The sequence below is a fragment of the Oncorhynchus mykiss genome, chromosome 15 (genome assembly GCF_013265735.2).
Source record: "Oncorhynchus mykiss isolate Arlee chromosome 15, USDA_OmykA_1.1, whole genome shotgun sequence".
NCBI classification, from domain to species: domain Eukaryota; kingdom Metazoa; phylum Chordata; class Actinopteri; order Salmoniformes; family Salmonidae; genus Oncorhynchus; species Oncorhynchus mykiss.
The window spans coordinates 29,745,579-29,771,282 of NC_048579.1; the positions used below are offsets into that span (position 1 = coordinate 29,745,579).

The 25,704-nt window shown below is 43.3% G+C and overlaps 1 protein-coding gene across 15 annotated transcripts in view; it reads right to left on the bottom strand.

Moving 5' to 3' along the window:
- LOC110489970 (sickle tail protein) overlaps positions 1-25,704 on the bottom strand; it is a 226,542-nt gene that overhangs the window by 17,068 nt on the left and 183,770 nt on the right. For 13 of the 15 annotated variants that reach the window (XM_036944276.1, XM_036944274.1, XM_036944273.1 and 10 more), the window contains 5 exons: positions 23,680-23,878; positions 21,773-21,866; positions 6,729-7,522; positions 2,427-2,531; positions 1,847-1,905 (listed from right to left, as the gene is read on the bottom strand). In XM_036944276.1, coding sequence (XP_036800171.1) covers positions 1,847-1,905; positions 2,427-2,531; positions 6,729-7,522; positions 21,773-21,866; positions 23,680-23,878 — 1,251 coding nt within the window. Of the gene's footprint in view, positions 1-1,846; positions 1,906-2,426; positions 2,532-6,728; positions 7,523-9,084; positions 9,305-21,772; positions 21,867-23,679; positions 23,879-25,704 lie in introns of those variants that run through there. The other 2 variants (XM_036944272.1, XM_036944280.1) reach the window with 2 other exon arrangements.

Sequence of the window (25,704 nt, forward strand, 5' to 3'; positions counted from 1 at the left end):
GACAGTAACTGAAGTTGAATTCAATTACACTGTTTCTCCCATTCAGAATGAAGTAGTATGACCTATGACCTTTGAAACCTGACCCTGAGGTTGAGTTCTGTCTCTGGGGCGCTTGTTGTCAACAGGTGGGAGTGGCACAGTGTCACTAAGCCACTCAAGTCCCTTAGCGGAAGAGAACAAGTCCCTGCAAAGTGTTAGAACAATGAGAGAGGAGAATGTTCTGAGTGAATGAGAGAGAGCGAGAGCGAGCGAAAGAGCGAGCAAGAGAGCACTCCTTCCACACAGAGTAAGATCTTCTGCGTCCCAAATGTTACCCTATTCCCTATATAGTGCAGTACTTCTGACCGGGGCCCATCAAAAGTAGTGCACTATAATGGGAACTTGGTGCCAATTGGGACACAACCATGGTAGAGCCCTGCAGTGGGGCTAGAGAACACAGTGCTATTGTCACTTTGTAATCCCCCTCCGACATTCACCACATAGTCCTCTCATAGTGAATGACAGCTGCACAGACCTGAAGTGCAGGTTCGGATGAAGGCTGCTCATGTGTGTCACACTGTCTGTTTCCCAGATGGCACCCTTTTATTAGGTCAAAAATAGTGCCCCATACAGGGAATAGGGTGCCATTTAGGATTCCTCCACTGTTTGGAGACCGAGAGGATGCTCTTGTGATGGGGACAGCTTATGAAGTAACAACAAGGAAATATTTGAGGAATCAGAATTATGAGCCATAGTCAATTCTTCGTGTTCTGTATATCATGAATGGGAACAATACGCAAAGGGAAACCTGTAAGAAGAAGAAGAAACCCAAAGATGTGAGGCGTTGCTTTGGCTCGAGATTGCATTTCTGTTATCGAACTCTCATCCACCCTGACCGCTAGCTAGACCAGATTGAATCGTCTTGGCGGGATCGAGAAATAATACATCTCTCTTGTTTTAACTAATGCTTTCAGCAGCACATATTCAGTTAGTAGCTTTTTTGCCCCCCCCCCCTGCCTAGAATGTATGACGAGAGAGGATTTGAGGGGAATATGAGTCGGCGAAGAGCAAAGACGCCTGTCTGACTGACTGGGTGTTTTAATGGGGCAGTAGGGGAGAGCATATGGCAGGTTGTGTTGAGTGACATTACGAGACTTGTCTATGCAATGCATCCTGGGGGGAAACTTGAGGGATATGCAACAGAGAACTGTACCTCTAAGTAGATCATGGGTTGCGTCCCAACTGGAACCCTATTCCCTATATAGTACACTACTTCGCGTCCCAACTGGAACCCTATTCCCTACATAGTACACTACTTTGCGTCCCAACTGGAACCCTATTCCCTACATAGTACACTACTTTGCGTCCCAACTGGAACCCTATTCCCTACATAGTACACTACTTTGCGTTCCAACTGGAACCCTATTCCCTACATAGTACACTACTTTGCGTTCCAACTGGAACCCTATTCCCTACATAGTACACTACTTTGCGTCCCAACTGGAACCCTATTCCCTATATAGTACACTACTTTGCGTCCCAACTGGAACCCTATTCCCTATATAGTACACTACTTCGCATCCCAACTGGAACCCTATTCCCTATATAGTACACTACTTTGCGTCCCAACTGGAACCCTATTCCCTACATAGTACACAACCTCTGCGTCCCAACTGGAACCCTATTCCCTACATAGTACACAACTTCGCGTCCCAACTGGAACCCTATTCCCTATATAGTACACTACTTTTGGCCAGGGCCCATAGGGCTCTAGTCAAAAGTAGTGAACTATATAGGGAATATGGTGCTGTTTGGGACGCACACCATAATGTGATCCATGCAGAAGGGTAATAATGGTCCTCCTGACCTGCACTGGGTGCACTATGAACCGGAGACGCTTGCCTTGATGTCTTCATGGGTCGTTCACTACGCACACAGAGAGGAAAAGAGACATTAATTATGTTGAATCACAATAGAAGACAATTCATGCAAAACCCTGGGAACTGTCCTGGAGTTAGGGTTGACATATATTAGTAAAAGCATTGTAGACGTACAGACAGCCATACAGTATGGATGGACAGACTGACATAGACGGCGGACAGGTTAACATGATGACTGTTAGGAGCAGTCTGTTCCCATAGTAAGCCATCCCATTTTCATTCCAATCATGGTGCCCACATTGAGATTGATGATTGGAAACTCAAGCAAACAGTAGCACAAAGATCTCCACAGAGTAGGTTGAAATGCAAAGATAACTGCAGCCAGTCAATATCAGACCCCCTCGTCCACACTATTTCCCTTCGACAATGTTCTGTTTACCTAGGCTGGTAAAAATCGAGAGCTAGTTTATCTGTTATTATCTTTGTCCACATTTGCTGGGGCAACCTGGGCTTATCTCTGAGAACTCAATGTCCCACGCTGCCTCCCTTCTTCATCTTCTTGCTTACCTGAGAGAATCGTTGGTGCCACTAGTGTTTGGGGACTTTAAAAGTGCATGCTGAACAAGACCAGTCAAGCTGGCAATCTGTTGCTCCATAGCCTTCATTCGCTTTCTGCAGGAAACATCAGAAAATCAAGCTTTTAACACCGGGGCTAACTAGGCGTTAAAGGTGGCATTTCTAATATTTAAGTTGGGAGTACTTCTTAAGTTGGGAGTTACTTCCTAAATACTACCGGAATTGTTTTCATGCCAGACGTGTTTGCTTAGCGATCAAATTAGCGATATAAACATAGAGTGGGTCAAGTACAGGATTTGGAGAATATTTTCTATCTTAGAACATTTATGAATATCTTAATGAATAATTTATTGATTTGTCAAGTAGATGGGGTTTCTGCTATGTAAACAACAGTTAAACACGCTGTTAAAGCAACAACTGTAAGTGTTCCAAGCTGTCAAACTACCGTGCTAAGGCAGTGAATTCTCAATTCAGGCTGAAATAAACCATTGATTCCAGCTAACATGGTCTAATAACATGTCTGCTTTGCCCTCCCGGAGTCTGCCTGGAATAGTCTAGAAAAACAAGTGGGCTAGCCTGAATTTTGAAAAACAAGACAAATGCTGTCTAGTAGATTTAGCCCAGAGGTTGGAGATGAGTCGGACCTTAGGGCGCAAGAGACTGTGCCACTTGTGGCCGGTGCCTGGACGAGAGATTACGCCGGCAATGCGGAGAAAGCCAAAGACGGGTGAAGAAGGACCTTTATGCTTGGTGATTGCTTGGTGACCAGTGAGGCTTAGACATAGAAAAGCACTGTGTTTTCCTGTCACCACTTATCCAATGGCACAGGAGGAAGGGGAAAGGGAGGCGCTTAAAGGGGCTCGATGAGGACGAGAGAAATGACTGTGATCCCGACTGTACTGCCCCCAGACAATGTACTGTAGAGAAACAGACAGTTAGCTATGTCTCCCCCGGGGCACTGAAATGTAATGTCTTCTTGTACCTATTTAGCTGTTCTAGAGCACCGTACCTACAGTACCAGTCACAAGTATGGACACACCTACTCATTCAAGAGTTTCTTTATTTTTGCTATTTTCTACATTGTAGAATAATAGTGCAGACATCAAAACTATGAAATAACACAAGGAATCATGTAGTAACCAAAAAAGTGTTTTATATTTTATATTCTTCAAAGTAGCCACACTTTGCCTCGATGACAGATTTGCACACTGTTGGCATTCTCTCAACCAGCTTCATGAGGAATGCTTTTCCAACAGTCTTGAAGGAGTTCCCACATGCTGAGCACTTGTTGGCTGCTTTTCCTTCACTCTGCGGTCCAACTCATCCCAAACAATCTCAATTGGGTTGAGGTCAGGTGATTGTGGAGGCCAGGTCATCTGATGGAACACTCATCACTCTCCTTGGTCATATAGACCTTACACAGCCTGGGGGTGTGTTTTGGGTCATTGTCCTGTTGAAAAACAAATGATAATCCCACTAAGCGCAAACCAGATGGGATGGCGTATCGCTGCAGAATGCTGTGGTAGCCATGCTGGTTAAGTGTGCCTTGAATTGTAAATAAATCACTGACAGTGTCACCAGCAAAGCACCTCCTCCTCCATGCTTGACGGTGGGAACCACACGTGGAGATCATCCGTTCACCTACTCTGCGTCTCACAAAGTCACAGCGGTTAGAACCAAAAATCTCAAATTTGAGCGGTTAGAACCAAAAATCTCAAATTTGAATTCATCAAAGGACAGATTTCCACCGGTATAATGTCCATTGCAGTTAACTCTAATTAACTTATCCTCTACATCAGAGGTAACTCTGGGTCTTCCTTGTCACGGTCCTCATGAGAGCCAGTCTCAACCGTGGCGCTTGATGGTTTTTGCAACTGCACTTGAATAAACTTTCAAAGTTCTTGACATTTTCCGGATTGACCTTCATGTCTAAAAATAATGATGGACTGTCGTTTCTCTTTGCTTATTTGAGCTGTTCTTGCCATAATATGGACTTGGTATTTTACCAAACAGGGCAACATTCTGTAAACCACCCGTGCCTTGTCAAAACCCAACTGATTGGCTCAAACGCATTAAGAAGGAAAGAAATGTGTCACGTGTGCTCCCTCTCAGGCCTCTAGGTCATCCGGATGCTCGTTATGACACACGCCTGTCACCATCGTTACACGCACCTGCGCGTCATCTGACTCAGCTGGACTCCAATCACCTCCTTGATTACCTGCCCTATACAGTGGGGCAAAAAAGTATTTAGTCAGCCACCAATTGTGCAAGTTCTCCCAAGTTCTCCCACTTAAAAAGATGAGAAAGGCCTGTAGATGAAAGTCCGTGTTGCCCAGCAACAACCCCAAAACATCACTGCTCTAGAGGAGATCTGCATGGAGGAATGGGCCAAAATACCAGCAACAGTGTGTGAAAACCTTGTGAAGACTTACAGAAAACGTTTGACCTCTGTCGCCAACAAAGGGCACATAACAAAGTATTGAGATAAACTTTTGTTATTGACCAAAAACTTATTTTCCACCATAATTTGCAAATATATTCATTAAAAATCCTACAATGTGATTTTGTGTAATTTTCTCATTTTGTCTGTCAAAGTTGAAGTGTACCTATGATGAAAATTACAGGCCTCTCTCATCTTTTTAAGTGGGAGAACTTGCACAATTGGTGGCTGACTAAATACTTTTTTGCCCCACTGTATGTTTCACTCCCTTTGGTTCTTTCCTGAGGCATTATTGTTTCTGTTCCAGTGTCATGTCTGTGCGTTGTTTGTGTTAATTGTTTTGTATTTAGTTGCATTTATTTATTAAAACAATAACTCCCGACTTAAAACAATAACTCCCGACTCTCAGTGCATCATTACAAAATTCCACAAACTTTTAACAAGGCACACCTGTTAATTGAAATGCATTCCAGGTGACTACCTCGTGGTTGAGAGAATGCCAAGAGTGTGCAAAGCTGTCATCGGGGCAAAGGGAGGCTAATTTGAAGAATCTCAAATATAAAATATTGGTTGATTTGTTTAACACTTTTTTGGTTACTTTATGATTCCATGTGTTATTTCATAGTTTTGATGTCTGCACTATTACTCTACAATGGAGAACATTGTCAAAATAAAGAAAAACCCTTGAATGAGTAGGTGTGTCCAAACTTTTGACTGGTACTGTATATGGAATGCTCCTTGTGCATGTAAGTACAACTCATGCTTGAAGGCCACTCTGTAGTTATAAAGTAAATGACCTAAAATACCCTTTTTGTTTTATATGTAAAGTACCTTCACACTAAAACTCCTTTCCCCCTTTCTTTCCTATACGCCTGGGCCATTTAAAATGGGGAACGTAGGTGCTCTGCTCAAAAGTAGTGCACTATAAAGGGAACAGGGTGCCATTCGGTAGCCGTCATGGTGTTTGTACCGCGCAGGTGGTCCTTGTGATCTGTTCCCCTTGGTTTGGCTGTTTCAGAAAGCCCAGGTCTTATCCAACCAACCTGGTTCAATATTTTCTTTGGTTTTCCTGAGCGGTGCACACACAGACCCCTTGGCCCCCTCACTCTCCTATCCCTCCGGTCTAATGCATTCCAATGAAACCACATATGATTGTATGGCTGGAATATGTCCCTCATGCCCTCTCCTGTGTTTGTGTGTTCTGTTCTTAGTGCAACCAGAACCAGCCTAGTTGAACTAGCCTCAGAAATGAATGTCGGAGGGCCGGTTTAGATCATCTACACGGGCTTGCAGACAGTGTGTTATTAAAACAACAATACCACAAGATAACATGATAATATACAGTCTGAATATGGGGAGTGAGGCACTATTCAATTACTGCAGTGGCTTGGATTGCTCTGTCAACTAGGGGCACTGAGTACACCAACTCTCTTTGACTGGAATAAGCTACTCATACAAATAGAGCTAGTCACACACACACCTAACTGGTGTAGCTGAAAGACACAATAAGACAAGACAATACATAACAATAACACACTGTTATAATAGCCCACTCTGCTAAATGTGATGACCTTGACAGGATGGGCCAGACACACAGTGTGTGTGTGTGTGTGTGTGTGTGTGTGTGTGGGTGAGGGTGAGAGAGACAGGCAGACCACAATGTCTCTGCCCTGCAGTGGTGATGATGAGACACTGAGCTGAGATGAACACAGAGCAGCCCGCGGTTACACTTAGAACAGTGCAGGAATGCAGTGTTAGGTCATCCATGCTCCCATGCAGTATCATACCCTTTCACTGACCCCCACCCCACACTACCCCACCTGTCCCGCCTCAGGTCCCCCGGGTTTGCTTACCGTGTCTGTGGGTCGTTGGCTGGAGGGATAGGGCCGTGACCCTGGAGGTCCAGCACAACTGGAGATGCCATGTTACTCCTGCTTTTGACCACTTCCTCCTTCCTGAAGGCCTGGCGAACAGGCGAGGAGCGCTCCAGGGGAATGCTGCCATGAGGAGGCGTGGCCCCATGGATGTCAATCATCCTCACTTCTGCCATCCTGTGGGGGGAGGGGGGCGGGGTCTTGGAGCCCAGCGTAGGCAGCTGGCTGTCTCCGTACTTCCTGGACTTCTGGCGGTAGAGTGAGGGTTGCTCCATGGCCTCGGTGGGGCTGGGCCCGCTGTAGGAGCCTGTGGAGCGGATGGAGGCGCGGTGGTAGCCAGCCAGGCTGCCGTGGTCCACCATGTCCCCAGGAGGAGGGTGCCCTCCATGGGCAGGGCCGTGGCCCATCCTCCCCTCGTGGAGAAGGTACGGGTCAGCGTAAAGCCCCTCTCCCCCTCTCACCAGGCTGTGACTCTTACCGCCCATGTCCTCATCAGGTTTGACGTCCCGCCTCTCCAGGATGGCGCTGGGGCAGGGTGACACGGAGCGCACGGGAGGTGTGGCGTTAGATATGCGCTCCCGGGGCATAGTGGCGCTGCAGGGCATGGACCCCGGGCGCGGGCCGAAGGGGATCCGGGAGGGTGAGGGAGGCACGGAGTGGGCCGTGGTTGGGGACAGGGAGCCCTGCATGGGGTGGTGTGGAGGGTGGCCCATAGGTGGGTGTCTGGGGGAGTGCTGCCCATCTCTGCTGGCATACATCATCTCTCTGTGCATCTGGAGGAAACCAAAATCATGTTATTACTACTTTACACATTAGTCTACCATGTTTACCAAACACAGTAGCGTGTCAATGGAGGGTGAAGTTGCGCCACTAATGTTTAAGGTTAGGAGTGGGGGAGGGGAAACTGATCCTAGAGCTGTACCTAGGGAAAACTTCACCTTGGCACATCAGTTGTCACAGCCCTCAGGTAGTCGGCCATGACACCTCCCGACACGCACCATGTCAGCATCCCAAATAAAACCCTATTTCCTATGTAGTGTACTACTTTTGACAAAGGCCCATAAGGCTCTGGTCAAAAGTAGTGCACTAAGTAGGGAATAGGGTGCCATTTGGGATGCAGTCCATTACTCTCTTAGGAAATAAGGCATGAGAAACCAGGGATTATCATGTGAATAACTCCCATCTGGGGCAGTGCTAAGGCTCAACGTGGAGCGTGTTATATTTACAATATCTGCAATTACCTCTGGCTCACTGTGTGGCCTTATCTCCACAAACAAGAGTGGGACAGATATGCTCTGAAGGTCGACTGACCGAAATTAAAAACATTTGCATCTGACTGGAAGTGTGCAGAGACTTTTTCCTGTTTCTCCAGTTCTGCCTTTTGCCTCCAGCACCTTTACAAATCAGCTCTGGGTGTGCGGTAGATTCCGCCTATAATATAAAAATGGTTATCATCATATTTAAATAAAATATGAATGACATTTATTTATTAAAAACTTTCTTTTAATGAGTACATCTGTTTTATTTCATCCTTCCACCAAACGCTGTAGTCAAGGCCAGTTGTTAGTTCTGAGATTCTGAAGTTGCTAGGGAAATGAGCTGGTCGTCCATTACAAAAGTTCTAAAAGGGTTGCCATGCAGGCAAGCTACTTCTCCTTTGCTAGCTAGCTAACTAAAGCCAATACAAAATCACAAGCAACATGTGATAACATGAAACTACACATGTGATTTTCCACATGTGAAATCATGTGTTTTTTCTGTAAGCACGGCATGTTGTAGAAAAACACTGCAACATTATCGCACAGGTCGGAAAGGCAGGCAGCTGTTGCAAACCAAACGCTAGCCTAGTAGCATTGGGAAATAATGTCTAGACACTATTGTCCAGGGGAGATTAAGTTTATAAATTGTCTGGCTGAGCTGTGGATAACTCAAAATGGGTTTGGTTTTGGCTCTATCATTTTTTAAACCTTAAATGCATTATAAAATAATCACGTTACAATAATTTTAAAGCTTTTTAATGGAAATTCCAAAACCAAAAATAGTGGACATTCAATTGCCAAAACATAAAAAATATTTAATGGTCTGTCAGGTCTACATTGGGTAAATATATATGGAAAAATAGGAAATTACAATGAGATAATACAATATTTCAGTTGAGTATATTATATTTATTTAATTACTTTATTATTTTTCATTAAAAGTAATCTCTGCTCCAGGCAGTAGCAGTCAGCCAGCCAGACCATCTAACTTTACGCATAAGGTACTGTCTTTAGTCATCCTATATAGCCTGCCTAAGTATGCTGCAGAGTTGTTCCTCAAAGTAAATAAGGCATACTTTCACAAACGGTCTCGTGTCCCTCTCGTCATTGTCTTACGTAGATTCCTCCCTCATGCGGTCTATGTGAATCTAACCTAACGTAGCAGGCGTATATGCACGTCTCCGCCCTAACAATGGAAGTCATTGTCCCAAAGGCGGGAAGGCAGACAGTAAATTTAGGTCCAAAATAAATCCATACAAACACATTGGGTTTATTTTGGACAGATTTTGGCGAGATTTAAACCTCTCACTATGCTTGTTCCCCTCTGATCTGTATCTGTCCGAGCCAGAAAACACAGGCGCAATGCATTATGGTCATTGTAGTTAATTACCACGGTTCTGACCTGAACTAGGTTGAATATTTGCTTAATGAAAACTACAACCCCCTTCAGTCCAGCGTCCCGCATAGTTGACTTGAATTCTCAAATCAACTATGCGCTGTTAGGCGCAACATTTTTTTTTTACTAAATGGAAATCAAGTAATTTAACCGTTTCTCAATTAGTTGTTTAATAACCCCCCCCCCAAAAAACAAATGTTGATTAATCGCTCAGCACTAGTTGACAGGCATTACCCAGGGATTGTTGTGAATAAACTCCCTGCTCTCAACCAATCAGCATCCAGAATCCAAACAACCTGTTTTATAAATGGTTTTCAACCATATGTTTAGAGAAAATAATATCTCATCAGCACATTCTCAGGGTGAGAAAAACAGTTGATCTTAAGTTATGTTAAGGCCACAGGGATACTTTCCCCCCTATCAATATTTTACTAACATTTCACAGACACCCCACATAGACTATACCCCCAGGCTTCTAAAATAAGATTTGACATGAAAACAAGATTTTGGGATAAGATAAGGTTTTGGGATTTTGGCAGCATATTCCCATTTCTTTTAAGCTAGGAGATTACTTTGAGTGTTTCTTTAAGGTTCATGCAAGCTTGTGAGCTCAATTGCCCCTGGTTGCTGATAACAGTGTGTCTTTAAAAACAGCCCACATGTGAAAACACTGAGAGAGAAGGATTTCAACTATGTCCGTACAGGCAGGAAAGAAGTAGCTGATAAATTAACAACAGGTTTCGTTGTCTGGCACAGCTTTTTTAAACAGGCAGCTTGGTCTGCAATGACCACCCATGAAGGACCCCAGAGTACCTGTGGATTTTGAAACTAACTTAATTCAGCTACAGCGAAGTTAAAGGAAAGGCATGACTGAAGTAGCTCTCTGATTTATGGAGTTAAAAGTGGGCAGAGAGTATGTGTAGCTTTACACAGAGGAATGTACGGGTCAGCGTTGTGAGAGAGAGTTAATTTCTTCAGGATGCACTACTACTGCTGTGGTTTAGTGTCTCTGGTGGCCGGCCACCTGCTTTGGAGGCAAATGAATAGTCTAACATCAATCCAATTATCTGATCTGAATCAACACAATGCTTCCACATACTTTACATACATACTTGATGTTTCCGTTACAGGAGCCTGGGGTTACTGTACAGAACTAATACATACACATGGCCAAAATGATGGCTGTTGGAGATGTTTTGTATACAGTGACTTTCTTTGACTTGACTACTATTGTGATCTCTCTCTGTGTGTTTTGTTGTTCATACTTGAATAATCCACTCATCTCCCTGCTCTCTTTGATTAAACACTAAACCCACCATTCAGAGGATCTCATCTGGCGACTGTTTGATGCCCTACGTATGACCACCAAGAGTTCTCTCTGAAGTCAGACAGTTTAAATGTGCCTTTGCCAAGCTGGTAGTCATTGTATAAGAGAGAGAGAGATATTGCCCATGAACTGTCATCATAACAATGAATAGCCCTATTTGCTCACCCAAGGACTCCAGTGGAGACCAATAGAGATACAACAAGTCTCACTAGTTCTCCATCAGAACTCTTTCATGTTCAGCCAATCCTGATTCCCGCGGGTGTGTGTCTGGCCCGGTGCCGGACTCTAATAGCCTGGTGTAGTACCCATATGAAACTAGACTTTCTGAGACTCTCCCAGACCTGCTGTCCTTCTAATGAGAACCTTGAGGAGGCAGTGAAAAGTGAAAAGAAATACGGTAGATTGAGGTCTTTAAAAAGTCCACATGAGCCAAACTCAAACCAAATGTTCCCAATTTCACTGCTTGTTCGTCGCCATCTTCGGATGAGTTTATTTATTTTATTTGTTAAAGGCAATGTTTTATATGTCTGCGGACAAACCTGGAACCGCTGCCTTGTAAGGTCATGATATTGAAGACGCAAAGTGGTCTTCCAAGAGGGTGAAAGGAATTGCTTACTTCAGGTACAATTGGCAAGCCACCACAGACTGCATAGAACAGCTGTGCTTGACCTCATACAACTACTTGGGGCCTTTTCTTTGTTAGGGCGAAGTATGTAGTTACTTTGTCCACCGTGGCAAAGAAAATAATAATCCTATTAAACCATCAGAGACACCGTTTTGACATTGAGCATTTCCAAGAGAGGAGACGCGTGAAAACATTTGACTTTGACACCGAGGTGTCTGATCTCAGTAGCTTGCGCTTTCCACTAGTCTCCATTACACGTTGTTCCATAGCCTTCGAATAGAATATTCCCAGACAGATTTTTCTTGAACAATATACAAATAAAGACGGTGTGTTTTCACTTATCAGCCAATGAGCGAGTTTGTCTTTGTTAGCTGCGGATCCAGCCCAGTCTTGAGTCTTTGTTCAGGCTTTTAGCTTTTGTCTCCTTTCACCTCTCACACAACACATCAGACGTCACACCCTCCCTATTATGCTGCTCATTGCTGTTCACTTCTAGAAAGAACCATTCAGTAAACACTTAATCATTTCTGGAACATTAAACATGATTTATGTATCTTATACAGTATACTGGATCTTTCTTAATGCAAGCTCGTTGATAAACCTTGTGGAGAATGTTAGAATCTTAAGAATTCCCCTTCTAGATTTAGTTTTTGGTTTCTACAGATGTAACCTATGACTCATAACCTGAAGTGAACAATGGCTTGTTTGTTACACCTAGAAGCAGGAAGGAGGATTAATTGTTTGAGGCTAGCAATGTGAAGATTATTACCCTTCTCACCATGATGTTGTCATCTTCCTCAATCTCCAGCTATGAAGACATGAAAGTACTGAAATGGAAAGGTGTCCTATTTTGGGGGGACTTAGTTACCACCTATACAAGCAGCCCTTCTCATTGCCCAGCTCTGACCTATTATAGCGCACACCTAAGGACACTTTAATACCTACCCTGTATTCTGATAATGACACTAGATAGATTACCTTTCTGAGTCTGGTAAGAACATTACAAACAACAGAGGATTTTTTTTTGACTAGAATAAAATGGTAATGCCTATTTAATAGGCTACTTGACTGTCAGGAATATATGGCTTATGTACTGTGGAAGTGTTTTATTCCAGTCACCTCTTACAATTCCCTGATGTAAATGAAGCATCCTGTGTCTGGTCTGCATGGAAGCATACACTGTAACAGAAAACTGTAAATTATACAGTTATTTTTTGTATTATACTCCAGCATACTGTACATGATGGTGCATTGTGGGAAGATGTGGGTGGGGAAGAACTGATGTATTTCGACTGGTACTGTAATTCCACCCCACAGAATACATTACATATTTGTTTTAGCGCCAAAAACCTTTTAACCACTAGTGGTGCATGTTATTGTTGTTTCTGTCTCATTAACACATTTTGAGGTGTGCCTTGAAAGAGGCTATATTTGTTGCACCTGTGAGTGAGAACGCTGCACCAATTGAACTCCTCTGTGGTTATAGTATCCCATCAATTTGAAATGTATATAGGGAACAGACTGGAACGGCAGCAAGTCTTAACTGGTGGAGAATTTTGCCATGTCTGTTTGTGCCCTGTAGTCACTGCCAGTTTGGAAGCCTTTGTTAAGGCCTGTAGAAGTGCAAGCGATATGAAACACCAACTATTCATTAACATTCTGTAACGTTTGTAAACACTTTACCTAGCAGCCATCCTGCTTGCACCAATCCCTTTTAATCACAGTGAAATACAATCCCCACCTATCAATTCATTCATTAATTCACACCGATTACGGTAGCATACATTTTTTTTTTTTTTTTTTACAGTATAATACAGTACATTTTACAGTATTGTACTGTGTGTCATTACACTGTACTTGCTTCGATACCGCATTTATTTTTTACAGTGTACTGTAATACACAATCACTGAAATACACAATCTTTCTTGCCACTGAGCTGCCTGTAAAGCCACTGTAAAATTCACGGTAACCCCTTTACAGTGTACTAATTATCGTTGCACACATGTAGTCACCATTTGAGGGAGCATGGCTACCGCTAACTTAAATAACCCCACTAATCCAGTTAACCCCCAGCACATCTGGAAACAATCTCTGAGAGGAAAACAAAACAAATGGAGACCAATAGCAGAAATACGATCTCACTGATTTCTTAGAGAAGACGGGACAATGGATAGCCCTACTGAGACGTGCAGCAGGGTTCCACCACTCCAAACGCTGCGTTTAAACAGGTGCAGTCCTCATTTGGCTATTATTTGCTCTTTGGTTATTTGTATTTGCTCTTTTCCGAGAATGCCAGTGTTTGGCTTCGCAATTAAGAGAGCCGGCTAACACAAGGAGGCATCAGAAAGGCGTATTTGTCTCGAAACATGTTTTAGAAAAACATCTGCACTCTCAGCTTCACATCTGTCAAGAATAAAGCACACATTTGCGGGTGTTAAAATCTCGGCGTTGAGGTAAAAAGTGTTGTGAGTCATATCTGAGTGTTGATTTCGGGAGGGATTGAACTTGACGTCATTTTCGGTGAATAAATGAAGTGTTAACCAGGTGGTGTTGTTGTTACACGACTGTGTTGAGTTCATTTCCATTAACTCTGGGGCGCCAGGTAGCCTAGTGGTTAGAGTGTAGGACTAGTGACTGAAAGGTTGCTAGATCGAATCCCCGAGCTAAAAAAAGTTGCATGCAGGTTGCTTTTTTTTAGAATAGTTTGTCTAAATAGACATTGATTGATTAATTGAACTTATACGACACGAAGATAAAGGACCTACATTTTTCTAAACTAATCCAATCTGTAAGCGGTTGGACTTATTTCACCCGTTTATTGAGATGGTTATCCCAGTTTAGATGGTTTAGGTAGTCTCTTTAATCGATCTCCTCTATGTGGTCCCTGGAAGAGGGAACAAGACGGTGGACCGAAGCACGTTTGTTTGAAATGGAAAAACGTTGCGGCATCTATTGGGTATAGAAGAACATCCAGACCAAGCACCTGCTTTACAAGTGGGATGCACTGTCGAGCACTACATCCCCCAGGGTTCGGCTGATTGTACGGAGATTGTGACAGCCGGTTAAATAGCGTCCCTTGAGAGGTCTACAACAAAATGTATGTCTGGAGAAGTGCAGTATTATCATAAGAAGACGTAAGTACACTTAAGTATACTTGCAATACAGAGGAATGGAGAGAGAAAGAGAGGCAGAGGAGGTATAAGAGAGAGAGAGAGGGAGGAAGAGGGTGAGCTTGAGTCGGTTAAAATGGCAGAAAAAAGGGAGATGGCATGTTAAAGAAGAATGGTAGAAAGTGTAAGCAGAGTGAGCTGTGCGCCGGATCGAAGACAGAAGGAGAAATGGAAGTGAATGAGGGTGAAGTATCTGAGGTGGTAGGCATGGTGAAGTTCTCAGAGCCCAAGGCTTGCACTGAGGGTCAGGATAAAGATGAGTCTGTGACAGTAGGAGTGAAGTTTTTGGAAAAAGTGGACCCTTGCCTTTTGGCTGATCCATTTGTGGATTCATGGTGGGTGAAAACAGAGTTGGGTGCTGTGGAACCAGTGAAGGTAACCAGAAGTGGTCTTGTGATAATTGTTTGTTTCTAGTCAGAGGGAGCAGGCACTCCTTGTTAAACGAATGGGGGCAAGAGATGTGAATTGTTTTTCCCTCGAGAAAATGGTGCCATTGAAAGGAGTGATTACTGGGGTAGCGGTAAATGTGAAAGTTGACCAACTGAAGCAAGCGGAAAATTCCCGGTGTTTGTGATGCTCGTCGTTTGGGCGGCATGAGTGGTGAAAGAGAAAGTGATGTTAGGATATAAGTTTTTGTGCCGAATGCATTATGTTGTTTCAGGTGTCAAGCTTATTGGCATGTGTCAGCAGTGTGTAGGAGGGAGGTTCCTAGGTGTGCATGAGACAAAGGAATGTGTAGCATTGGGGAAAGTAGTGGTATGTGTCAATTGTAGGGGTGCCCATGGGTCTGGGGATCAGAAAAGTCCAGTGCGAGAGAGGCAGGTTGAGGATTCCAGGGTTAGAGTAGTGCAGAAGTTGTCATATGCTGAGGCAGTGAAGAAAGTAGAGGAAGATGGTTCAAACGGGAGGGATCCTGAGAGGAGTGGTGTGAGTGATAAACCAACAAGTGGTGTTTCAGTGAGATTGGATTATAGGCATTTATAGCAATGTTTATCAACTGTACTGCAGGGATGGAAGGTCAGTCGCAGACATTGTGGTAGCAGCTGCAGAGAGGTTTTTGTGTGTGCGAGACTTGACATCAGAAGAGTTACAGGGTGTGTTAAGTGGTGTTGTCCCATCCTTTCAGGCTGATGACCCGAAGTAGGACTAAATAGATTTAACTAGTAGGGTGGTGTTTTTTGTGTGTATTTTTTTAGTGTAGGGTTAGATGGCAGGGCATTTGTTGATTAATTTAAAATATATATATTTTAAGCAAAGTATAAGGGACTTATACTTCAGTCTAGTAGGTGGCGGTAATGCAACATTTATTGGATGCCAACAGCCTCATCGAATAAAAATATTCCCTACCTTGGCAGTAATTCTAACTGCAGATTGTGGGTGATTTAAAAAGTTTCAATCGTTGGCTATCCTAGCTCCAATAGAAATGATATAACACTTTGTAAGCCAGCATTTTTTGACTTGCCGATGTGGCCTGCAAACCAGGAGTTTCAGACCAGTGTGTCAGGGTAAAACTAGACTTTCGAAGTATGACATTGTAAAAAACAAGTTATCTATTGTCAACAGCGTTACTTTTATGATAAAATATGCACTTATACACTCACTGACAGCCATCGAAACACAGGCATGGTACCTCTAAAATTTACTTGAATGGCACCCTGGGAAATACATATGCAAATACAGTAAGGCTTTACACCCTACAGTGTTAAAACATCACCCAAAAATGTGTTACGGTAACACGAAAGGTGTTAATTCCCTAAGCCTGAGAAAGTGTAAGAGCATCAGCTTTAATAAAGTGTTCATTTAAGTCTGAATATGTAACACCCATTGTGTTAGGGACCCAACACTCTCGGGGTGTTAGTGTATCAATACTTTGAAAAGTGTTAGTTTAACACTATTTCGGTAAATCACATATAATTACTTAGAAACTGTTCAATTTAACACTGTGGGTGTAAAAATTATGATCGCAAATTTTCTTTGTGTGTGTGTGTGTGTGTGGACACTTCAGCATTAAAGTGTGTATATGACTTTCCCCGGTCCTTATTTAAAGGCAAACCTGCCATAAGCTATTATGGCTCATTTGCATATCATAGCAAAAAAAATATGAATGGACTAATTTGTTTCATTTGTCAAATTCAAACAGAGAAACTATTTGGAGACCAGCGACTTCAAATCCACTTTAGTTTTCAGAATACTTACTATACACAATTATAGCTGTATAACGTCATGGGCAGGTCCTTCAATGAGGCAATCTGTGATTGGTACAGTTGAAGTCGGAAGTTTACATACACTTAGGTTGGAGTCATTAAAACTCGATTTTCAACCACTCCACAAATTTCTTGTTTAACAAACTATAGTTTTGGCAAGTTGGTTAGGACATCTACTTTGTACATGACACAAGTACTTTTCCCAACAATTGTTTACAGACAGATTATTACACTTATAATTCACTGTATCACAATTCCAGTGGGTCATAAGTTTACATACACTAAGTTGACTGTGCCTTTAAAAAGCTTTAGAAAATGATATCATGGTTTTAGAAGCTTCTGATAGGTTAATTGACATAATTTGAGTCAATTGGAGGTGTACCTGTGGATGTATTTCAAGGCCTACCTTCAAACTCAGTGCCTCTTTGCTTGACATCATGGGAAAATCAAAAGAAATCAGCCAAGACCTCAGGAAAAACAATTGTAGACCTCCACAAGTCTGGTTCATCCTTGGGAGTAATTTCCAAATGCCTGAAGGTACCAAACAATAGTACGCAAGTATAAATACCATGGGACCACGCAGCCACCATACCGCTCAGGAAGGAGCGGTATTCATCCTAGAGATGAATGTACTTTGGTGCGAAAAGTGCAAATCAATCCCAGAACAACAGCAAACGACCTTGTGAAGATGCTGGGGGAAACGGGTACAAAAGTATCTATATCCACAGTAAAACGAGTCCTATATCAACATAACCTGAAAGGCCGCTCAGCAAGGAAGAAGCCACTGCTCCAAAACCACCATAAAAAAGCCAGACTATGGTTTGCAAATGCACATGGAGACAAAGATCGTACTTTTTGGAGAAATATCCTCTGGTCTGATGAAACAAAAATAGAACTGTTTGGCCATTATGACTATCGTTATGTTTGGAGGAAAAAGGTGGAGGCTAGCAAGCCGAAGAACACTATCCCAACCGTGAAGCACGGGGGTGGCAGCATCATGTCGTGGGGGTGCTTTGCTGCAGGGGGGACTGGTGCACTTCACAAAATAGATGGCATCATAAGAGGGGAAATTATGTGGATATATTGAAGCGACAACTCAAGACATCAGTCAGGAAGTTAAAGCTTGGTTGCAAATGGGTCTTCTAAATGGACAATTATCCCAAGCATACTTCCAAAGTTGTGGCAAAATGGCTTAAGGACAACAAAGCCAAGGTATTGGAGTGGCCATCACAAAGCCCTGACCTCAATTCTATAGAACATTTGTGGGCAGAACTGAAAAAGCATGTGTTAGCAAGGAGGCCTACAAACCTGACTCAGTTACACCAGCTCTGTCAGGAGGAATGGGTCAAAATTCACCCAACTTATTGTGGGAAGCTTGTGGAAGGCTACCTGAAACATTTGACCCAAGTTAAACTATTTAAAGGCAATGCTACCAAATACTAAGTGAGTGTATGTAAACTTCTGACCCACTGGGAATGTGATGAAAGAAATAAAAGCTGAAATAAATCATTCTCTACAATTATTATTCTGACTTGACATTCTTAAAATAAAGTGGTGATCCTAACTGGCATAAGAAAGGGAATTGAGGATGTCGGGAAATTGTGGAAAAACTGAGTTTAAATGTAGTTGGCTAAGGTGTAGGTAAACTTCCGACTTCAACTGTACATCAATGTTTTGACTTTTAAATAAAGCCATAAATTTTTGTAAAATATTGGTTGCTGTTTGAATCCCAGATTGCCCAGTGTCATATTGACTCGATGAGAGTAGTCCATAACCTAACTCATATGGTCTGTATTTCTGCTGCAATAGTTTACGTGTCAGGGGCCTAGGGTCAGTCTGTTATATCTGGAGTATTTCTCCTGTCTTATCCGGTGTCCTGTGTAAATTTAAGTATGCTCCCTCTAATTCTCTCTCGCTCCCTCTCCCTCCCCTCCCGGAGGACCTGAACCCTGGGATCATGCCTCAGGGCTACCTGGCCTGATGACTCCTTGCTGTCCCCAGTCCACCTGGTCGTGCTGCTGCTCCAGTTTCAACTGTTCTGCCTGCGGCTATGGAACCCTGAACTGTTCACCGGACGTGCTACCTTATCCCGGTCCTACTGTTTTCGACTCTCTCTCTCTACCGCACCTGCTGTCCCTAACTCTGAATGCTCGGTTATGAAGAGCCAACTGACATCTACTCCTGAGGTGCTGACCTGTTGTACCCTCTACAACCACTTTGATTATTATTATTTGAACCTGCTGGGGGGTGGTGCACTCGTGTGTGTTGGGGACCGATGAGTGTGTGTGTGTGTGTGCGAAAAACAATGCCCATAGATCTCAATTGCATAAAAACAATTGTCCGTCATTATATATCATAGCAAAACATTTTCCTGGATCTAATTGGATTAATTTGTCAAATTAAGCAGAGAAAGTATTTGCAGACCAGCCACTACAAATCCACATTAGTTTTCACAATATGATACACAATTACAGCTGTATCACTTCACGAGTAGGTCCTTAAATGAGGCAATCTGTGATTGGTACATCCGTTTTTTTTTTACTTTTAAATAAAGCCATTGATTCTTGAAGAATAGAACCGCTTTGTTGCTTTTTTAATCCCAGATTGCCTTTGTCAATATTGGCTGGCTCTGATGAGATCAAAGTCCATAGCTTAACTCATATGGTCTGTGTTTAAAAAAAAGGTAATCTGTGATTTTAAAAAAACAACGAAGCAGTTACCCTGGCCTTTAAAGAGACACGCAACTTCATCTAAATCATAAACCAGTGCCTGACCAGAACAAATAAACTCAAACTTGGTGTGTGTGTGTGTGTGTGTGTGTGTGTGTGTGTGTGTGTGTGTGTGCGTGCGTGTAAAAAAAAAACTATGCCGTAGGTCTCCTGGAGTCGTCTGGTAGTCTAATGAAAAAGAGTGTGTGTAAATTGCTTCTGAGTGTTAAGCTGATAAGACAGCTCATTTGATCTGGGTTGATCTGGTATCCGTGTAGTGTGTGTGTGTGTGTGTGTGTTCACGTTTCATACCACAGCTCATAAAATATGTCTACTCCGTGTTAAACAACTTGAGTTGTATGCCACGCATGCAGTAGTTGCTTTAGTAATAGTGGCTTCTCCTTTGTTTCCTATGTGTTCCAGTCATTTCAATAAAATACTACGCAGTGTATTCATAGGTTATAGAGGCAGACCGAAGCACAGTTTCATAAATGAGAGAATCAATTAAAAGTAGACTCAAATATAACTTTCTTTATCGCTGATGTCCAGTACTATAGTCAAACACGGTGGAATCTGAACCCACACTCCACTTCCCATAAAGCAAAGCTACCGTCTCTCTAGAAAGACACAATGCATGACGCTGGGGCTCATTGAAAAAAAGTAATTGTGACAACTGCAATAATACTCAGTATTATTGTGTGCGTGCGTGTGTGTACATGTGCACACTGTGCTGCATGGCAATCCACATCAAATCAAGCTGTACTTATACAGCACATTTCAGACGTGGAATGAAACAATGTGCTTCACAGGGGGGGGGGGGGGGGGGGTGGGAGTATAAAAAACAATGAAAATAAAAAACTGAAGTATTTACTACATAACAAACATAAGAGGATAAAAAGAACCCTAAGGAAAAGCAAAGCTAAACAGGTGTGTGTTTTAAGGTCTCTTTTAAAAATGTCCACAGTTCTGGCCCCCAGCAGGTTCTCTGGCAGGCTATTCCAGAGGCTGGGGGCATAGTAACTAAAGGCTGCCTCTCCATGCCTCTTGGTCCTAGGCTTTGGGATAGTTTAAAGGCCAGTGCCAGAAGACCTGAGGGACCTAATGGGTACATGAATTAAAAGCATGTCTGACATGTATGGGGATGCAGAATCATGGATTGATCTTAATGTATTCTAAAACTCACAGGCAGCCAGTGCAGAGACATTAAAACCGGTATAATATATGCTCTCCGCCTGGTCTTGGTCAGTACCCGTGCTGCAGCATTCTGTTTGTTTTGCAGTTGACCAATGCCTTTCTTGGGTAGACCAGACAGGAGAGCATTACAGTAGTCAAGCCTACTTGTAATAAAAGCATGGATGAGTCTCACCTTGGAAATGTTCCTCAGGTGGTAAAAAGCTATATAGCTCACATGGAGACTTCTCTCAGCTAGATAGATAAAGCATCGGAGAGGATTAGGGAGGACAGGGGTCAGCTGGCCAGAAAGGATTTGGGGAGGAACACACAAGGAATGAGGTCTTTGCGCTTTAGTTCCGCTACATCAGCAGGAAACCAACAGGAGGAGGCAGCAGCCTTGTGGGAGATTAGCAGGAGATTTGGAGAAGAAAAGAACAGCCCTGTGAATGGAGTTCAATTCCTTTCGGCGAGCTGCACTAAGGCACACACAAGGCTCCCTCGATCCCACCCGAAATTAGGCACGGAGAACAGAAGACCCCCATCAACAGATTAAGGAAGACGGGGGACGGGGACGGACGGGGGGGTGGCATTCCGCTACCCAGACGCTGAGAGGGTGGGATGAGAAGGAGGACAGGAGGGAATTTAGGGAGGGGAGGATAGAGGGAGGATGAGGGGAAGGAGGGTGAATGAAGGAGGTTAGGAGAAGAAGAGCAGATTATTAAGAGAGAGGAGAGAAGAGGGTAGGATAGGGGGGAGAGGTAGGGGTAGGGCCCCCATAGCCAGTGTTATTTGTACATTAGACTAACTAGACTGGCATATTCCCTACTGGAGCTGTTTCTGTGGGAACGGCTGGCATGCTGCAAATAATAATACCTGTCATAAATAATGTACCTTTTTTTACACAAGCACCACAGTAGGTGTGGACTTAGTAATTACACTCTCTATCTTTCTTTGCCCAGACAGGAATGTGATAAGGAAGACTGAACCATACCACCCTGTCATCTGTTGACAGGTTTACCCTACAGTAAGTTTGGGTCTAGGATAGAGCTGGTTCTACCTGCTGTAAACCCTCCAGATGCCCCGCTAGCCCGAGGTTAGACCAGGGGCTCGCCTGGTTCAGTATCCCAGTTTCGATGCTCCTCAGGTGGGTCAGTACTCACCCTGGTGTCAACGTTGGTGGGTCTGGGGCCGTGACTGAAGGCCTGTGCTGGGTCCTTGTGGTACACCTTCAGGCAGGAGTGATCCGTGATATTCCTGTGGGGGGGGGGAACGTCCAGAGGGAAAATGAGGAGGCCAGAATATATCACTATTGGATAGTGGTCTCCTATACCCAGACGTTGGTGTGCGCTCTGACATGGCTATGTCGTACACAGTCCACAGTCTGCTGTACTGAGCCATCCTGGTGTTGCGTTAAAAAAAGTGTCCAGTGGTGTTACAGTGAAAAGGATCCCTCAAATAAAACAATAAAGCTGCGTCTCGTCTGCTGGTCTTTGTTTTCCCGTGTCAATTATTGCTCCTGTGCCGTCTACTACTGAGGCAGCCGGCGAGGAATGAACACGTGATAACTTTTACAGCCCTGATTTAAAAAAAAAAAAGGTTAGAGCTAGTCACAAAGTACACGACACACCGCCGCAAGAACACTACAGATAGAGATGGAGCCAGAATACTTGTTTTTTTTTATTCACTTTGAGCCTTTAAAATCACAGGGGGGGGGGGTGAGGACGGCTCATAATAATGGCTGGAACGGAGCTAATGGAATGGCATCAAAAACATGGGAAACCATATTTATTTGTATTTGATACCATGCTACTGATTGCGCTCCAGACATTACCATGAGCTCATCCTCCGCAATTAAGGTGCCACCAATCTCCTGTGTTCAAAATGGAGTATAATCGCCCAGTGTGCAGTAAGCTTGTATTCTACAGAAATATAAATATATATATATATTTTTTAAATGTAAAAACAGGTCCTGTATGAACTGTCAATTCATTGCCCTGGGTATTGAACAGTAACTTATATCTATTGTTGAATTTTATGATGTACCGGGAAGTGGGCAAACTGGGTGAAGGTGATTGGTGACGTGACTGTGTGTGGGCATGACATCGAGGGCAAGAAACCCTTGTCATTGTTGTCTTATGAGTCATACCCCTCTGGAAAACTCAAAAGAACAAAGACGACTTATTGTGTTTTTAAAAGGCCAGGCTAATGACAAAGCTACATGTGCCTGTACACATGCCTGTACACACTTTCTGCACAGAGAGGAGAAGACACCACCGCTTAACACATGGGACACCACCACTTAACACACCCTGCAACTCTTCTGACGTTAAGTCTCGCACATAGAATGTGGCCAAGTTGGCTATAGCTCACTCACTCACTTTAAATCTGAGGCTCTGGAAGAAACAAGACTGTTTATAGGTTATTTTCCGATCCTTTTGTTCTGCCAACTGAGCAGCGATGAAACGTGTCAAAACAAATGAATTCGGCCCCAGCTGAACTTTCCACTTTCTTCTACCATCACATGGGTGTGAATGAGAGGAAAAAGAGGCTCGGAGACTGGTTGCGACCCAGATGGCAACCTATTTTCTATGTAGTACACTACTTTTGACCAGGGCCCATAGGCAAACCGATAAGGCTCTGGTCAAAAGTAGTGCACTATATAGGGAATAGGGCACCAATTGGGACTCGCCCACGGTGTTGTTTGGGTTTGTTTTGTTGGTGGTGGAACTAAAGGTTCTTCCACTATTGTAGGGCACCACATCCTGAGCCCTTTCATCCACACAGCTATTGAGTTGAATGGAAAGTGGGGAGGAAGAGGATCTGTCGCAGGCTGCTTGCAGCCCGGGTCACTTCCTGTGCTGGGATAGCTCATTAGACAGGAAGTACTTAAAGAAGGGAGAGAGGAAGGCTGCTGGGTAGCTCTGAGGATCTTACACGGGTGACTGAGACGACACATTGGGAAGCAACCCACAAATAACCTACTCTACAACCCAGTCTGGGAAAATAGAGACGAAACACCCACACACACATAGGTATTGGACAACAAAAAAAACACACACCCATTTACCTGACGTCGGTGAGCTCGTAGTACATGTTCCTCATGTCGTCTTTGACATAGACAGCCACACTGGGAGACTCCAGCATCTTCATGGTGAGCTGCTGGGGAAAGGCACTCACAAACAGAGCCCTGATGGTGTCTCCGCTGGTGATCTCATTGGGCATCCGGATCTGCTTAGTCTCGTCTCCGTACTGCAGGTACAGCACGCCTGGGGAGAAGACAGGGAAGGAAAGGAGGTTAATGGAGGGTTACTGAGGGGTTAATGATTGGTTGATAATGACCTGGTGGCTCTTAACCATGTAGCTACAGAGGTGTCACACCAGTGTTGTGTCAATGACTTTGTCCCAAATGGCACCCTATCCCCCTTAGGCCTATAATTATAGTGAATAGAGTGCCATTTGGGACGCACAGTGTATTTATGTACTATGGTGCTTGTCTTTCTGTACTGTGGCCCACAGTCCTGTCCTATTATGTGCAGTCCGACATATACCACAAACACTACCTTTACTGTATTTACAATGAGTACCTACAATATCTTTACTGTATTTACAATGAGTACCTACAATATCTTTACTGTATTTACAATGAGTACCTACTATATCTTTACTGTATTTACAATGAGTAACTACAATATCATTGCTGTATTTACAATGAGTAACTACAATATCTTTACTGTATTTACAATGAGTAACTACAATATCTTTACTGTATTTACAATGAGTACCTATAATATCTTTACTGTATTTACAATGAGTAACTACAATATCTTTACTGTATTTACAATGAGTAACTACAATATCTTTACTCTATTTACAATGAGTAACTATAATATATTTACTGTATTTACAATGAGTAACTACAATATATTTACTGTATTTACAATGAGTAACTACAATATCTTTACTGTATTTACAATGAGTGATGACAATAGCTTTACTGTATTTACAATGAATAACTATAATATCTTTACTATATTTACAATGAGTAACTGTAATATCTTTATTGCATTTACAATGAGAGTTTAGATAATGGTGAGAAAGTTAAAGACCCATAAAACTATAAGCATGGGTGTGTATGTGTGCATGCCGGCGGATGCATACAGTACGTGTGCTTAAGCAGTTCGTAAGTCATGTGGGTTGTAGGAGGGTGAGGTTGATGTGGGATGGAGAAGGAAGAGGGATGTGGCTGGGTGTCGTGGGTGGGAAGGGCGGCCATTAGCAAAGCATCGAACAGACAAGACACTGAACTCCTGAACTCTGGGTGCGGCTTCTGTACTGCACTCCACCAAAGCATACGAAATACATTACACGCTCACAAACAACACACCCCGTGCCCACAGACAAGAACATACATTTTCAAAAGACTGACGGCTTGAAAGACGTTATATGTCCATACAGGACAGTGCAAATAAAGAAGCCCGTGAGCTTGACTTTTGTATATTGTTTTCTAGTCGAAGCCTCGTCATCTGACGTATTATAACAGATGCGCAGCTCATAAATCACTGAAATCAGAGCTTCCTGTATGCAACAGAGTGCATACAGTACACATTGTGTGCCATTTAGGATCAGTCACTGTGTAGTGTGCTGATAGAGAGGAGCTTTTCCTAACACGGAGTGTCTCCAGAAAAGGAGCGGAGCAGTAAAATCGGCTACACGTTTCCAGAAATGTAACACAAGATCCTACAGGCTCTTTTAAAAAGAGAGGGAGGGACAAATCCAGGGCATAAAAAGTGCTGAGCCATTCTACGGCACATACATCTACGGCTCGACCAGGATGGACTTGTAACAACTTAACAAACGTCCGCTTGCCATCTAACTCGCTGCTCCTTTGTGTATTGTCAGATGAAGGACCACGCAGACCCTCCTAATACGACGTGTGTTATTCAATGACTGGTTGTGCGTCCCACACACACACAAAAAAAAGCCTCTTTTTTTTTAAAGGAGCGGGCCATTCCCAGTCCTTTTTGAGCTTGACTGACGAGATAGTAAAGTGTTAGAAAGAATAGGACGAGTCGAAGGGAAGTATTCAAACCCA